This window comes from Aspergillus terreus, genomic scaffold (genome assembly GCF_000149615.1).
Source record: "Aspergillus terreus NIH2624 scaffold_3 genomic scaffold, whole genome shotgun sequence".
NCBI classification, from domain to species: domain Eukaryota; kingdom Fungi; phylum Ascomycota; class Eurotiomycetes; order Eurotiales; family Aspergillaceae; genus Aspergillus; species Aspergillus terreus.
In genome coordinates, this window is record NT_165926.1 from 456,852 (window position 1) to 472,507 (window position 15,656).

At 51.2% G+C, this 15,656-nt stretch overlaps 5 protein-coding genes across 5 annotated transcripts; 2 read left to right on the plus strand and 3 right to left on the minus strand.

The window, feature by feature from the left end:
- Positions 1-3,409: 3,409 nt before the first annotated feature.
- Positions 3,410-4,486, plus strand: ATEG_02052 (WD40 repeat domain-containing protein; the record flags this gene model as incomplete). Its single annotated transcript, XM_001211230.1, has 3 exons — positions 3,410-4,078; positions 4,129-4,401; positions 4,466-4,486. The coding sequence occupies 3 exons, from the start codon at positions 3,410-3,412 to the stop codon at positions 4,484-4,486; spliced, it is 963 nt and encodes a 320-aa protein (XP_001211230.1).
- Positions 4,487-6,536: 2,050 nt separating this feature from the next.
- ATEG_02053 (phosducin family protein) lies at positions 6,537-7,422 on the plus strand (the record flags this gene model as incomplete). Its single annotated transcript, XM_001211231.1, has 2 exons — positions 6,537-7,118; positions 7,189-7,422. 2 exons carry the CDS (start codon positions 6,537-6,539, stop codon positions 7,420-7,422), a joined length of 816 nt encoding a protein of 271 aa, XP_001211231.1.
- Positions 7,423-8,317: 895 nt separating this feature from the next.
- Positions 8,318-9,550, minus strand: ATEG_02054 (putative transcription initiation factor subunit (TAF30); the record flags this gene model as incomplete). The annotated part of the gene is made up of 7 exons (XM_001211232.1): positions 8,318-8,406; positions 8,463-8,583; positions 8,640-8,780; positions 8,840-8,982; positions 9,060-9,211; positions 9,415-9,455; positions 9,542-9,550. The coding sequence occupies 7 exons, from the start codon at positions 9,548-9,550 to the stop codon at positions 8,318-8,320; spliced, it is 696 nt and encodes a 231-aa protein (XP_001211232.1).
- A 943-nt stretch (positions 9,551-10,493) lies between these two features.
- Positions 10,494-11,479, minus strand: ATEG_02055 (Ran GTPase-binding protein YRB1; the record flags this gene model as incomplete). The annotated part of the gene is made up of 4 exons (XM_001211233.1): positions 10,494-10,564; positions 10,624-10,752; positions 10,808-11,066; positions 11,228-11,479. 4 exons carry the CDS (start codon positions 11,477-11,479, stop codon positions 10,494-10,496), a joined length of 711 nt encoding a protein of 236 aa, XP_001211233.1.
- Positions 11,480-12,065: 586 nt separating this feature from the next.
- Positions 12,066-14,378, minus strand: ATEG_02056 (uncharacterized protein; the record flags this gene model as incomplete). Its single annotated transcript, XM_001211234.1, has 1 exon — positions 12,066-14,378. One exon carries the CDS (start codon positions 14,376-14,378, stop codon positions 12,066-12,068), a length of 2,313 nt encoding a protein of 770 aa, XP_001211234.1.
- Between the last annotated feature and the right edge of the window lie 1,278 nt (positions 14,379-15,656).

The following is a 15,656-nucleotide window of genomic DNA, read 5'->3' on the forward strand; positions in this document are numbered from 1 at the left end:
GGAAACAACTCAGGGCATTACCCGACCACTCAGAGGGAAGTCGAAGCGGCCAGGTTCTCATTTCAGGATGGAGACCCCGCTATAGGCACATTGACCACTGTTGTCTGCAAATCGTGCGCATTACGGATGGACCCGCTGTAGTAACGAGGTACATAAATTCATGTCAAGGACGAAGACGTACTGAATACTGACTTTTAAGTACTCTGTATAAAGAAACTGCTGATAGGAGGCGAATAATCGAGAATTGGAGTCACTATCAATACTGACGAAAAGTCTAGTTGTGGAGAAGGGGATCGAAGCAGCGTCTTGGGCCATACGAACTATGATGAATATTGACTTCATTCGAAGACTTGGACTGTTGAATGTACTCCGTATAAATACACTTTTATTTCTCTGACAATCAATGACCATTGCTATCATCTACCGTCAGCGCTGAACTACTGCCTGTGGGGTGTCTGAATGGACTTCACACTCTGCGAGTGCACGATTATTAGTTCGTCCTGCGAGAGTGATGGGCTCTCCAAGGAGTGTCAGTGCGAGAGACCGCCAACTGCAGGGCTGCATCTGAAATTCCGAAGCATACATACCCGCATATGCTCGACTGATCTGGAGCTGTTTCTGCTGAGGATGATGGCAACTGTACGAAGTATGTTAACGACGACACACGACTCAGTCAAAATCCGCAATGTAACTTTGACAGACAACAACAGTAACCCCCATGCTAAGTGAGCAGAGTATAACAATCGAAGGACAAGTAGACTGTCGCAACCTCATTCGCTTATCTCATATGCTGTTGCAGAAGCAGATACGCCAAGGTTAACCAAGAATGATTAGTTACCAGTCAACTTTTCAGTGTCTATTATATACACTATGTAACTATTATCCCGGGAATTTGCTAGTGATATTGCCAAGAATGATGTCAGTCCTGCATGGGGAGATACGGAGTGCAGGAACCGTGCATGCGTGCTGTCAATAATTTGGAAAAGGCGGGTGGAGCGATTATGCATATGTATTGGATAGGCCGGGGAGAAAGGATACTCATTAATTGCGATAGTCCGAGATGATACAGTGCCACAACCCGTTCAATTAAAAAGTCTTGTAACAATGGAGTGGACTAGTATTTTCAGTACAATATCCAAGTAGTTAGGGTTGATTGATAGATCGGATACGGAGCCCTCAAAAGGGATGCTTTGCAGATACGTGACGGAATCAGCCTAGTGTACTAAGCCCCCTGAAACTAGGTACCTAGGAGTAGGTTACTTGACCAAGTCTTGTTGCAGCGACAAAGACCACGAGGATGACCAGTATGGCACTTTATGATAGTCTGACAAAAGTCTAGCGTGTAATATTAGTGATGGGAGTTTCATTAACTCCGTACATTACTGCGTAAGACGGAGAATCCGGAGGAGAAGGATTACCCAAGTTGGAAGGACTCGGGTCTGCCGAGATGTATCAAACGGGTATACTCCGTACAATAACGATGGATGGAAGTTGTGCATGTGAAGCGTTACTGGTGGAAGTACATATCGGAATCGATGATTACTTTCTCCATAGACGAAGATATGTGTTTTTCTTTGATTCCCGCTAGGTATTCATTAGTATTATTATTCCTTGACACGGCCCATGGATGCAAGAAATCCTCTGCAGGGCTTCTTTTGTGATCCTTCCCCCTTTTCAAACGTCTATTGCCATTTTCTGCTAAGATACCCCCCACATAGAACTACTAATGTCTTTGATCTCCTCCACTTCGGAGAGTGGTCAAGACCAACCAGGAGGACAGCCACTTTCCGGCCGGTCCACAGGAATTTGGAAAAGGTACCATAACTAGTGCAGAAGGTTCTTCTGCTGTGCCCCTTAAAGTTACCCCTAAAATTGTCCCCCAGTGAACTAGACGGTCATATACGGACGGTGTAAAGTAGGGTGGACTTCGGAGATGCTGCTATGAGGTATCTTGGCATAATAATGGTAGGGTGACTCCGTAGTGATAGACGCCTGGTAGATACATAGTATTCTACGCAGGAAATCTTCAATAACAGGACGGAGTAGGTGGTTATCTCTGAGGCGATACGAATATTTGGTACCATGGATGTAAGAATCATCATTGATGGGCTGGGGCCGTGCTGTGGAGAGAGAAAAGGGCCAGCGATTTACCCGTCCATACCGAGGAGTACTCGCTCCTCCCCCAGCCAATGACGGCATCCAGAACGGGGCAAAGGCGTACGGGTAATTACGCTGACCAGCGTCCGATGGCCTCACTTTGATTCTTCCGATTTTCTGGATGTACCTGTATTTGAGATTGTCATGATCATTGCTTGGATTGATGGACAATTGATTCTGCTAGTGATGACTAGGGGACTGCAGTGGTATTCAAGAGGTGGAAGTACGGAGTACCGACTGATTAATCATCGAATATGGACTACCTACGGAGTACAACGAATGTACTCCGTGTGTACGGAGTAGCTCGTTAATAATAATAGAAGTCTCTTTCAATTGATCCCAGGGATTTTATTATTATTGCGTACTTTGACTCTCAGTGGTGCTTTACTGCGATTATTGCTGCAGGTACCTGGGACTACTTCCTCTGCTCCCCCAACGCTACCATTTTCTAGGTCCCGCCCAAGTAGCTCCTAGTAGTAGCTGTTGTTGTCATCTTCCCTGCTCTTCCGAATTTCCCCTTTTCATTCTCACCTTCTGTTCTCATTTACTATCTGTCTTAGTCGCCATTCAAGTTTTATTCCCTGCAATAATTCTGATTTACTAGAAAATTCCAATCTTCTCCATCAACAGCAGTCTTCCCTGCTGACTACGAACCACCACCACTGCCCCGGGTCGAAACTTTCTTTCGTCTCGGTCGCTTCCGCCGTGCTCGCTCCACACCCAATCATCCAACCCCCTCTCCTGCTCTCTCGCTCTTCCTCTCTCTCTCCCTCTCCCTCTCCCTCTCTTGCTCGCTTTCTTCCTTGCTTCCCTCCCTCCTCACTCTTTGTGCCTTTATTCCACCGCCCTCTTCCCGCCCACCTCCTCACCCTCTCGGTCGTCCTCTCCCCTCCCAGTCCCCTGGATCGCACCACGCCGCCTCGGTCAACCTCATTCCTCTCTACCTCGCCCCCCTCTCCCAATTGACCTCCCTCTCCACGGGCTTGCTCCATCGTCATGGCAGCCGATATGAGCGGCGAACAGATGCAGCCAGATCACCGCCGCCCGGCGCGAGCTGATGTCTGATGACAGATCAGCGCAGAAGATGAGCTGCGATCCACCCGTATGCATCATCCCTTCTGCGACCAATTCGCGCTCCCTGCGACTCGGATGGTCCATGATCCTCATTCCAATCTGCTAACCTCGGAATTTCCTCGTTGAAACAGTTCGCCAAGTCGCGCAAAACCAGACCGACACGTTGCCTCGGATCGGAATGAAGCCCCGGCGGACGCTGAAGGGTCATCTGGCCAAGATTTACGCTATGCACTGGTCGACCGACCGTCGCCATCTCGTCTCCGCCTCGCAAGACGGCAAACTCATCATCTGGGACGCCTACACCACAAACAAAGTTCACGCCATCCCATTGAGGTCCTCGTGGGTCATGACGTGCGCATACGCTCCCAGTGGAAACTACGTCGCCTGTGGTGGTCTGGACAACATCTGTTCCATCTACAATCTTTCCTCCCGCGAAGGCCCCACCCGCGTTGCGCGCGAACTGTCCGGACACTCTGGTTACCTCTCGTGCTGCCGCTTTATCAATGATCGCCGCATCCTCACCTCGTCCGGAGATATGACGTGCATGCTGTGGGATATCGAGTCTGGTTCCAAGGTGACCGAGTTCGCGGATCACCTCGGCGATGTCATGTCGATCAGCATCAACCCGACCAACCAGAACGTCTTCGTCTCCGGTGCCTGCGACGCCCTTCGCCAAGCTCTGGGATATCCGTACCGGAAAGGGCCGTGCAGACTTTTGCTGGACACGAGTCAGATATCAACGCCATCCAGTTCTTCCCCGATGGAAACGCCTTTGGGAACCGGTTCCGACGATACGACGTGCCGTCTGTTTGATATCCGAGCGGATCGGGAGCTGAACATTTACCAGGTAATTTCTCTTCTGGTCGACCAATCATGCAAAGCTAATAAGTTCACCAGAGCGATCAAATTCTCTGCGGTATCACATCGGTCGCCTTTTCGGTTTCCGGAAGACTGCTTTTTGCGGGTTACGATGACTTTGAGTGCAAGGTAAGCGACGGCCATTTGCATAACCTCTTCAGATATCTGGACAGCCGATTGACAACTCGACAGGTGTGGGATGTGCTCCGAGGTGACAAGGTGGGCTCCCTGAGCGGTCACGAGAACCGCGTAAGCTGCCTGGGTGTCAGCAACGATGGCATCAGCTTGTGCACCGGATCTTGGGATTCTCTGGTAAGTTTCAGGAGCTCGTGCTTTTCTTTTCCTTAAGTGTGTGCTAATTCTCTTCGTCATATAGCTCAAGGTCTGGGCTTGGTAAAGAAAACGAAAATCCCTAAAAAAGCAAAGATACCCTGTCTCAGTCTTGCAAGTCCTTATCCGCAATGTCTTCTCTTTTTGCGCCAATAGGTCGAATGTCTGCTGCGATTGTACGATAATTTTATTTCCGGAGAAGTTGGTCGGGCTCGTCTATAATGTGTACTATCGGGGAGCGCCGATGCCATCACCACGCGTGGACCCTCATGGGTGGTGGTACGAAGTTGACCAAATCGAGACGCTGACGACCAAGAAGCGACCGTTCAGGACGACTGACGTGGTGGCCTCACGATATTGCTGATCGTGTTGCTGGGGTCGTTGGAGATGTCCCCCTTTGGGTCTTTGCGAGCTCCGACGGTCTGCAATCGTTTTCCTTTGTGACGCTCTCTTCGTTCACCCTGTTTCTGTCCGAGTAATTTACCTTCGTCCTCCTATGACCGGAGTCCTTTTGTTCCTTACTCTTTTTTTCCTGCGCTCTTACTCGATTATTGATTGTGTTTTACAGCCGCCTCTCTTATGCATTGATCTCCACATATGTGTTGCTGGTGACGGGCAGGGAGGGAATGTTTTCTGGATAGGCCATGATGTTTTCCTTTCCTTTTTTTGCGTGACTCGAAACCGTTTTCCTTACTATTTTTCTTGCCTAATCGATGTGACCCGTCTCTGAAAGTGTTGCATGTGCCATTTGATTGATATCATGAGGAATTCTTCTCGACCTGGTGTTGGGTCTTGTTACCTTTCAGCGACTTCTTTTCTTACCTACCCTTTTGAACCGTGATATTTGATAGCCCTTGATTCTCTCTTTGCTGAGATGTGGTGAGACGAGTAATAGGAGGTGATTAGGAAAAATGGCATAGGTTGTAATCCGGAGGGTTGGTTGATAGCATGCTGCATAGAAGAGGTTCATAGACACAGTTGAACATGGTCATACAAAGTGGTAGCCTGATTGTGCTGTGGACGGTGATCGGACAACCTCCACGAAGCCTTTAATACCGACTGCACGAGGTCTATCAGAGAATCGTTGCGGTCTGATCGACAGTTCTGCGCGTGGAGACAGGTCATGAAACATGTCATGGCCGGTGAGATCCACCGCCGTTGGATATGGAGTACGGAGTACACGGGATATGGATCTCTGCGGTGGTTGTCGGCAGGCCCTCTGGAACAAAGGAGGCTTCGATGAAGAGAAGAAAGACCTAGGTTAGCATAGAGTCTGTCCACGTGCTCTGCGGCTCTCTTTCTCTCTCAATGCTTCTTCCTCTACTCATCCTCACCTCATCCTGTACTATACTCCGTACATAACTACCACGATATTGTCGATGAACAATGGAAGCTTCTTCGTTGCTTCTGCCCCACCAAACTGTGGCTGAGACGATCTCTCCACCCGCCGAAACAGTCGCTCTGTCCATGTCAATGTCAGGGGCAGCCGATGACTTACGTACCTAGACACTTACTCCGTGCTGTCAGAACTTCTCCTCCCTTCAATCATTCCTCTCCTCGGACATTTCCCCCGTGAGCCTCGCTGAAATCCCGAATTCCCACCCACGCGATCGTCCGGTCGATTGTTTCATCTGCCGCCACTTTTTTTCAGCCCAATCCGAGTCCCGTCAGGGGTTGTCCGCCTGCCCAGAGATCGTCTTCATCATCACCTGAAACAACCTCCGATTATTCGTCCTCGACCTCTTCCTCCTCATCCGCCTCGTCGTCGGCAAGGTCTCGTCAGGACAATTGCTTCTTACGTTCCTTTGTTCAGAACTCCCAAGCTGGAAAACAGAAACAAGGAACTGAAAGAAGCGATTCAAAAGGACATTCTTCGAAAAATACGAATCACTCTAATCGCCAGAATAATCAACAGAGGGCTGAAACGAAGCCGCATCCCTGTCCGCCTCGGCCGCAGATCCAAGCGCAACCCACACCAATTGCAGCTAATAATATCATCATCACGCTTTTTTTCCCACTTACCGTCGTTGCCTTTTGAAACCATACCCCATCTCCTTGCGTGCCGCGGAACTTTCTTTTTCTCCTGCTTTCCCTTTTCTTCTCTTCCCCCCTCCATCATGTCTGCCGCTCAGGACGAGTTCAATCGCTTCGTGCAGAACAACCGCGAGAAAGCCTCCACGCATCCCGAAGATCGTGACAACGACTTGGACCGGTCGGACGACGACGACAACGACAGCGATCACCCCGAGTTCTCCGACTCCGAAGATCCCTCCGCCATGGGTTCCCGCACCACCACCTCCTGTCATATCCCCAACACCGTCTTCGACGCCAACACCGGCCCGAAGGGCGTCATCGCCGACGCCCAGGCCTTTGAACGCGCCCGCAAGAGCTCCTTTCGCAAGTCCCTCTTCGGTTCCGGCCATGGCCGCAGCGCTTCCAAGTCCATCCCGGATAATGCGAACCTCCTGCATAACTCGCCGCCGCCGGACGGCTCTGCCAGCGAGGACGATGAGGAGCGCTTCCTGCGCCAGTGGCGGGAGGAGCGCATTCAGGAGCTGCAGAACCGAAACCTGCGGCGGCCGAGCCCCCGGCGGAAAATGTACGGGACCGTCGATGACGTGGATGCCGTGGGGTATCTCGATGCCATTGAAAAGGTCCCCTCCGACACCGTGGTCGTGGTGTGTGTCAATGACCCGGAGGTACGTGCTGTCGTTGTCGTTCACGACGGGGGAATGGGGATAGAGCATGACCGATGCTAACGCGTCTCAGTCCAAAACCAGCGCCCTCGTAGAAGACTGTCTCGACACCATCGCACGGCGACAGCCCAGCGTCCACTTCATAAAGCTCCACCATGAGATCGCCGAGATGGACCACATTGAAGCTCCCGCCCTGCTGGCCTACAAAGCCGGGGACGTTTTTGCGACGATCGTCGAGATTCCGCGTCAGATCCCCAAAGGGCGAGCCTGCACCGCAGACACATTGGAGGACCTCCTGAAGATGTAAGTTGAGGACCTTCCACCCGCGATTGCAGCCCGCTGACTGTATGTCCAGACACCGAGTACTGTGATCCCTTTTCATCGTTTGCCTGTACAGCCTTCGTCTATTTCGTTCGAGTAAATAGCGTAGCGAGCGTCGTCGTCTTTTCTTCTCTCCCCAATGGTGCATTCCTTGTCTCCACGGAGGAATACTCAAGTTTGTTCTTCAGGCGTTTGGTCGGGTGATATAGATCGATTGGTCTCTTGCGTTGGTCGTTTGAACTTGAGATATCCAAGCAATCCAGTGCTTTGTATATACGCCCCCATCTTATATATTTCCATTGACTGCGTTCAATAAGGAGGTCGCTGATGGGCAGGAGACTTTCCCTTCCCAAGTCTTTCTTGAAAGGAGCTGCTTTCCAAATGATGAAAAGGTATGGCTATAGATGAGTGTGCCTAATAGGTTGAAACCAATGTACTGCTGTGATCTCTGATTGCTTGATTGGAATAGAATGTATCATTTTAGGCGACGGACAGCCGCACAGTAAATTTCATGCCCATGCACGCTGTCAATATCAAATAAAGCAGATGTCTTGGCCAAGCCAGTATGAGATTATATTAACCTATCCTACCCTATCTTCCTGCAAAAGCATCGCAGACTGATCAGACGAATCCATAGTACGAACGATGATATATCCGTCTCCGTCTCCGCATCCAGCGCTTTTGCTATTCTCCGACGAAAGGAGGAAAGGAAGAAAACCACCTCCATATCTTTTGTTCTTTCCGGTCCTAAATTCAGAAATACAGGCCAGGTTTAGAGTATAAGGATAGCAGAAAAGCACATAAAGGAACCAGCATACAGGACATGCATAATCGAAAAGAGTAAGTGATGACGGGGAATACCATGTAACTGAACGATCCTATCACAGGGCACCCTTTTCCTGCGTGAAATCCCAGAGCATCTTGATTAGCGAATCCGGTAGGGTATAAAGGTCGACGTGGAATTCTCCCTCTGCGCCGGTTAGTATATGCGTACTGGCAGGGAAAGGGGAAAGGGGAATTCCATACGCTCAACATCATTCTTGGTGTATGAGTCTGGAGCCTTGTTATCGTGGACCATCTGGACCACCTGGAGGAGGTCATCTTCTCCAAGTTTCTGCAGGCCGTCGGCCAGTTTGTCCATGTCGACCTAGGAGCTGTTAGATCGGATTCATCTCGGTACGCGGGACAGACGAAGCAACATACATTCTTCTCCGTCTTCTTCTTCTTTTTCGATCCCTCCTCTCCGGCGGCGGCGCGTTTGGACTTGACGCCGTTCTCGTCGCCGGGCACGGGGCCCGACTCACGGAGGGCCGCCAGCAGGGCAGGCTTGGGGTTTTTGAAAGTCTAGACAGGTCAGGTCAGCAAACACATCCAGAACCAGCAAATACAGAAGCGATACGCACAATGGGATGCTTGGACTCGTAGCGCGTCTGCGCGAAATTGAGATCGTGCGTGATGTGGTGATCCTTCTCGGCGGTGAGGGTGATTTGCATGTCGAATTCACCCCATCCTTCTTCCGAGATACGGAACGGCGGGTTCTTGAAGGCTGTTGTGCGTTAGTCCCGCATCACGAGCCTCGTTTCTGTGCTCCGTTGTGTATGTCACGGCGGAAGGAAAACGTACTTTGAATCGCTCGCTCCCCGAAACTTGGGTGAAGCGTGTACGTCACCTTGTCGAAAACATTCGCCGGCACCTGCTCGCCATGTTCGTTGAGGAGGTAGACCTCGATGGACCACGAACGGAGGGGGAAGCCCTCCACGCCGGAATCCTTGTTCCTAAAGGCCGCCGCGACCATCAGCAAAAATTTGTCTCACAGGGTTTGGTGGAGGTGCGCGTTCCACGCCATCAGAATGAAATATCATGAGAGGGAGAGACAGGGGTATCGGCGAGGCTTTGCGCGACGACAGATGGAGTCGGTCGCGCCGGAGCGTTGCAGAACGCGGATCAAGGACGGACAGGATGTATTGAAAGAACGTACACGATATGCTGCTCGGTCACCAGCCGGACATTTCTTTTCACCTGTATCAATCAAGAAATCAAGCGTGTCAGCGACATGCGATAGCAATTCGGTAGGGTGGAGCAGAATCAGATGGTGGTAGACTCACGTCAGGCATCTTGCTCGCGACTCCGTTCACGCACGGGATTGGCTGGAGTGATAATGTAGTAGATGGTATGCTCTGGCTGGGAAGTCTGTCCCAACTGAGGAATCTTGGTAAAGGAAGGGGAGGAACTGAGAGCGCCCGGGTCCTTCGAGGGTCGCGCGCGACAGAGGGTGACCAGAAAGTCAGGTCGACTGGGGCGAATCCGAAGGAGGTAGGAAAGTCCTGCGATGATCGCACGGACAGTCAGTGAAGGAGAAGACGGATGGCAACGAGGAGATTCTTCAAGAGCGTTGTGGGAGAAGAGAGATGGCGCAAGGTGAATTGGAATGATTCTTGGTGGAGGGGGATGCGGATGTTGATGTTCTGTGAACTCTTCCGGCGCTCGCTCGCCCGCCACTTCCTTCCTACGCAGCTTCAGACAGAGCATCAGGATGAATTCTCAATTCTCTCTCAGTCAAGTACACCATCCTACCTATTACTGATCATCTCTATTCAATTCATTCAGTTCAGTCAAGTCAGGCTACAACAGAACCAGGTCCCAGACCAGAATCTATCATCGTTACATTGGAAACTTCGTTTCATACATCAACATAGGGCAAAGGGAATTCGTGCATTCAACATATATTCGAGGGATTCGTATGTCTATCTACTGCCAACTCCACCTGAGGATGACCATCCGATCATCCCACCAAAACAGGTTGAGCTGGTCGGGGTGTTGGGTGACCCGTGGTCGTCGGACGACCGATATATCGAATCTGCTTTCTTCCACTCGCAAAGGGGATAGGGGGCAGGGTGGATTTGGATTCAGGGAGAACAATGACTAGGGGAGGGTGGGTGTGTGCGTGTGTCGAAAGGTGTCAGAAGGGGAGGGAAACGGGATGAGTGGGTGTAGTAGAAGCTCATTCTCAAAAGTAATTTTTGAAATTCGTGGATTCAGAAACATCAAGTCTTTCGTTTACTGCTCGGAGAGAAGCTTCTCGTTCTCCTTCTGAGCCGTCTCGAAGGCCTCCTTGAAGAGGTTGGCATCTGGTAATCCTGCATTAGTATCTTCTTTCTCACGAGCAAACATTATCACGGCGACTCACTCTCGCTGTTGGCAAAGCGGATAGCCAGGGTCTGGGCCTCCGGCTCACCCTCACTGACATCGGCGGCGGCGTTCCACACCCAGCTGCGGTCGCTGCCGACGTTGGGGCTCAACTTCATATCGGGGACAACTAGACATGGGTAAGCACCTAAACCAACCGAAGGGGTCTCCCGGTCAAAACTTACTGTAGTGGTTGGCGCAGACCTTGAGGGTCTTATCCCGGCGCATCACAAGGCGAGTCTTGTGGTTCTCCTTGTGCTTGAGCAGACGCACGTCACCGGTACCACGCTCCTTCCACTCCTTGCTGTCACGGTCGAAGCGGAACAGCTTAGCCCGCATCTTGAAGGTCTGCTCCTCGAGTTCTTCGTTGGTCTTGGTCTCGACCTTCTCCGTCAGGCGGATGACGGGCTCGAAGTGGACATCGGGGGACTCTGGCGCTTCATCCTACAAGGAAGAGGGGACACAGTTAGTCATTTGAGTCATCAACAAAGAATGCGTGTATGTATTCAGAAGCCGAATCCGAGTTCCCTACCCCCCAGCGGGAGCCCTCGAGTCCATGACGGGCAGAGAACCAGTAACAGTTAGCCCAAAATCGAAACACTCACTTCGTCTTCACCCTTCTGGGCCTTGGAAGAACCAGAAGGCTCATCCTTGTCGTCCTCAGGCTCCTCCTTCTTTTCCTTCTTGGGACCGCCACCGAACATGGAGAAGACGTTATCGGTGGTCTTGGGAGCAGCGGACTCGGTCGCAGGCTTCTCCTCTTCAGCCTGGGGGGCTTCGGTGGTGGCGGGAGTGGTCTCCTGGGGCTTTTCAGCCTCAGGAGCAGTGGTGGTGGGGTCAGGCTGGGTGTCAGACATTGTGATGAGAGAATGCGGTAATCTAGAGACAAAAGAATGTGAGTCAGGAGATCTGGAAGAGGGGATGCGAGGGAAACAAAGGAGAGTAAGAAAGACAATACCTGAGAAGTCCAATTCACGGTGGTAGAGAGAAGAGAGAGATGGCGGGGAGAGGGTATCAAGAAGTATTTGTTAGGGGAGGGAAGAAGAGGGGGAAATCTGTTTTTCTGGTGGGGAGGAGGGAGGTTCGTTGCCTCCTTGGGTTCAGGAAAAACTGCCACCGCCGGGCACAAAACCCGTCCATGATTTGTTTACTTCGATCGCCATTCACCACAGCTCTACAGGGTGCTCCGTCACAAAATCCCAGAGGCTTCCATTACTACCGCTAGTCATCGCAAAGAAAAAGTAGCAAACACGTATCAGCAACAAGAGGGGGATAGTGAAATTCAATCTGGTCCACAATTTGCGCCTGAACGACCCAACCCAAAGCCCAGAGCCAAAAGAGTAAACAGAAGCGAAGCGCGAACTACCTAGGAAACAGGGGATATAACAGTAAGGCAAGAGATCAGCTATCGTTCAACGTCATAATACCAAAACACCGTTCCGTTCACACTTTCGTTCGGGAACATTTCTTCTGTCGCATCAGACTCCTTGCTCTCTTCTGCGCTCGGTCCAGAGCCGTACACTTTCTTGCATTGCGCACACGCTCCATCATCAGGCTGAGATCGAAGCCTTGGGCTCGCGCGTTGAGTCGGTTCCACGTGTCACTCATCATCTCCCTCGCTTCCCGGTTCACCTTATGCGTATGTCCCTGAAGTACGGACGAAGCGGCCAAAAACGGCTGCACCGCGGTGCGCCGAACCACTTCAGACAGCTGTTTCGATCGGGAGAGAACTAATTCCTTTGTTCCCTGCGAGACCTGTGCAGACTCTTGCCCGAGGAGTTCGGCATCTCGCCGAAGGACATGTGCTCGTTTGACCACATCGCCCATGAGCACCTGAAGATCGGTGCTTAAGCGACCATATACTTCGGACAGCCCTGTTTGCGCGCTAGTAAAGTCTCTCATGAGCTGGGCACTAATAGCCTGTGCCGCGCGTTTCCAGTTTGCGATCTTCAGCCACGGCGTTCCAAAGTCCACGGATGTGGTCTGTTTCAGAGCTGGCCGGGAGGCGGTAGTAATGGTGATATTTATGATGCCGTATGCATCGCCCCGGTCCAGCTTCAACGTGTATACCCCATCGAACAGCTGGGAAAGTTCATATGGAAGTGGTTTCTCCTGTCTGGTGACCTGAACACTGAACTTGGCATGTTTCTTTCCACCAGGATACCTGCTTGGCGATTTGATGGCCAGGTGACAGTCGCCAACCACCTGGATCTCAAAATCACTTGACTTCTCCTCTTGCTCAGAGATTGAGGCTGTTCCCCTCATCAGATCATCGAGCGAACCAGTGGCATGTCTGCCCAGAACGGGAGATTGGACAGAGGATGATGGAAGTGATGTCGGTACTGTGCTGGTGGCAACCATATTGGAAGAAGGGAATGTCGTCAGGTTAGAAGCCGCACGTGTGGGATCCAACATGGAAGCTTTCCAGCTGCCTAGGATGATCGACGCAGAAATAAAGAAAACTGCGAAGGCAGACATGACAATCAGGTAAGAACTATACCTCGCACACTCGGGGTCAATATTCAAATAGGAAAAAGGGAGCGTCTTGCTCATATAATCTATAAGGTCGTGGAAGATGGTGCCCTTTTCGTTCATCTCAGCTATAACTTGGCGGGTCTTCTTGGGGTAGATCTTGGCCAAGGAAGCAAGATTTCTATTCAGTTGCCCCGGCGTAATACTCTCGAACGTCTTCAAATCGATCGGGTAGCGTCTCAGAACCGAGTTCTCCCCCGTCGGAGAGTGTCGGGACTCCAAGCACATATGGAGAGTATGTGGGTTGATGGGCAGTTCCTTGTTCATATTCCACAGGGGTTTTTCGGAGATAAACATGACTGGAATACCATGTCGTTCCATGAAGATGCGCACTAGCTTTTGCGTCTTCTCAGTAGCGGCAGTATCCGAACTGGAGACAAAGATGATAGCAATGTCTGGCAGCATCCAATCGGTCGCGGACGAAAGCGCATATTCACTTCCATTCCAGTAAGACGTGCAGAGCGGACGGTTCTTGAGCATCAGATCAATAGCGTCTGCGCCACCAAAACCGTCATCAATAGAGATTGCATGGAAGCACTCGTCCACTATGAGTTGGACGTGGATCGGGAGAAGTTCGGCAAAGTTTGGGACCGCACCAGCGCCAAACGACGTTGGAACAACATGATATCTGGAAGACTCGGTCGAACTGCTTACAGAGCCGCTGCCAGTACTTGACACGAGAACATCACCGAGCTTGTCAAGGACGATGTTGCGAAACTCCGGGCTTCCAACATATAGCACTCGAAACGGGTTATCAGTATCGAGGCTCTCCTTCGTCATTGTCTGCTGGACAGTAGCTGTCAAGGTGCAGTCTGTCAGATCGACGGGGATCTGAGACTTGACTTCGGCGACCTCATTCCCTTCTAAGACGCGAATCGTTCGTTTGGAGTCTATGCGCTCGGCCTCGGGCCAATTCTCGGGTTCAGTGAATTCGATCGGCCCGCATGACTGGCGAAATGCCGTTTTGGTGGTGAGGTTGCTGTCGTCGATGGAGGCTCCGAAGTGGGAGAAGAGAGGCGGTAGTTCTTGGGACTCTGAGATATAGCTCTTCGAGCCATACTGGTCTCCATACGATCTCTCATCTTCATTCCCGTCGATCTCGCTGCCACTATACCGCTCATCCAGGCTTGCAACATCGTCCGGTCCGGTTGGATCTATCAAGGACGCAACATCGGTCTGTTCAGAACGTGTGCCATCCTCAGAATGTATGTCCGACACACTCATGGTTGCCCAGCTTTCGCTCAAAGATTTGGGTGCGTGCTCCGGAGTTGACGTCATATTGATCGGTCTGGAGCGCGAGAGCCACTCCTCTACCGAGCCGCTGAGAGGAGGATGGGTAGGGTATCGGAGATGGGCAGTGGATGAGGCAGTAGATAGACGCCTGGAGGGGGGCTCTGGAGAGTCAGCCATGGCTGCTAGTGGAGAGGGACTATCATGGACGTGAGGTGGAGATGAGGAGTAAGCCAAGTCTGAAGATGTAGGGCGGAGGTTTTCGGTCGGGTACAAGACGCAGGAACAAGATAGCCGGAAGGTGAGCGGGAGAATACGTTAACTTCGTGGAGAGAAGAAGCTGTAGACGTTTCTTTAGTCAACGACGCAAGCTTAGGAAGGATGATCTCAGGCTGAACGGTCGAGATGCCCGATGACGGGGGAGTGGGTTAAGTGGGGGAGGCAGAATGAACGGGTCTCGGGGTCGGGCGGAATAATGCAAGTCAGGTGCTTTCTGCCTTTTCTTCCGGTGGTAAACGCCCGTCGGAAAAGGTAGGTAAGATGACCTGCGTGGTTGGCAAAGGCAAAGAGGTATAGCAAGTCGAGGGCGATGATAGAGGAGGAGGGGAAGGGGAGAGGGGCAGAGGAAATTCCAGATAGGTAGAAGGATAATGAGTCGTCGTAGGCAGCCTCTCGGAGGTACCTCAGGCAGGTCCCCAATGACCATCAGTGACTGATGAATGATAAAAGGTACTTGCGACACGCGGGGAACGGCACATGACAAGCAGATGTCACCGTCCTGGAGAGGCTTCTCGTTTGCTCCTCTCTCGATCCCGTTGTCTGCTGATCGTTTTTGGTTTTGCGTTTTTCACGGTTTCTCCTGGAGGTCACATAAAATGGGCTCAGTCACTTAAGGTCATTAACTACTATATCTTCCTTTTGCTCTGGTCCTTCATGTACGGAGTACATCTGACGTCGTCATTGATAAGGCATCTCCTATCAAGCCCCCACTAGCCCCGAAGGAGACTAGTTAATCTGATCGACGCCGAATCGATAGTATGAGTACGAATTACTAGAAACACCGATCTCTATGAACAAACAAGTCACTTGAATTATCTGCGCGATTCCGGTTATCCGTCTTAGATGATAACCCAGTCTCAATAGGGTCTCAAAAATAAAGGATATGTACATTTCGTGATGACATGTAGCGGATGGGACAGGGAAAGGTGGATGCAAAAACGGGAATAGGGAGAGGGTGTACAATGCAGGGGCCAAGAAGAAAGTGAAGCAGAA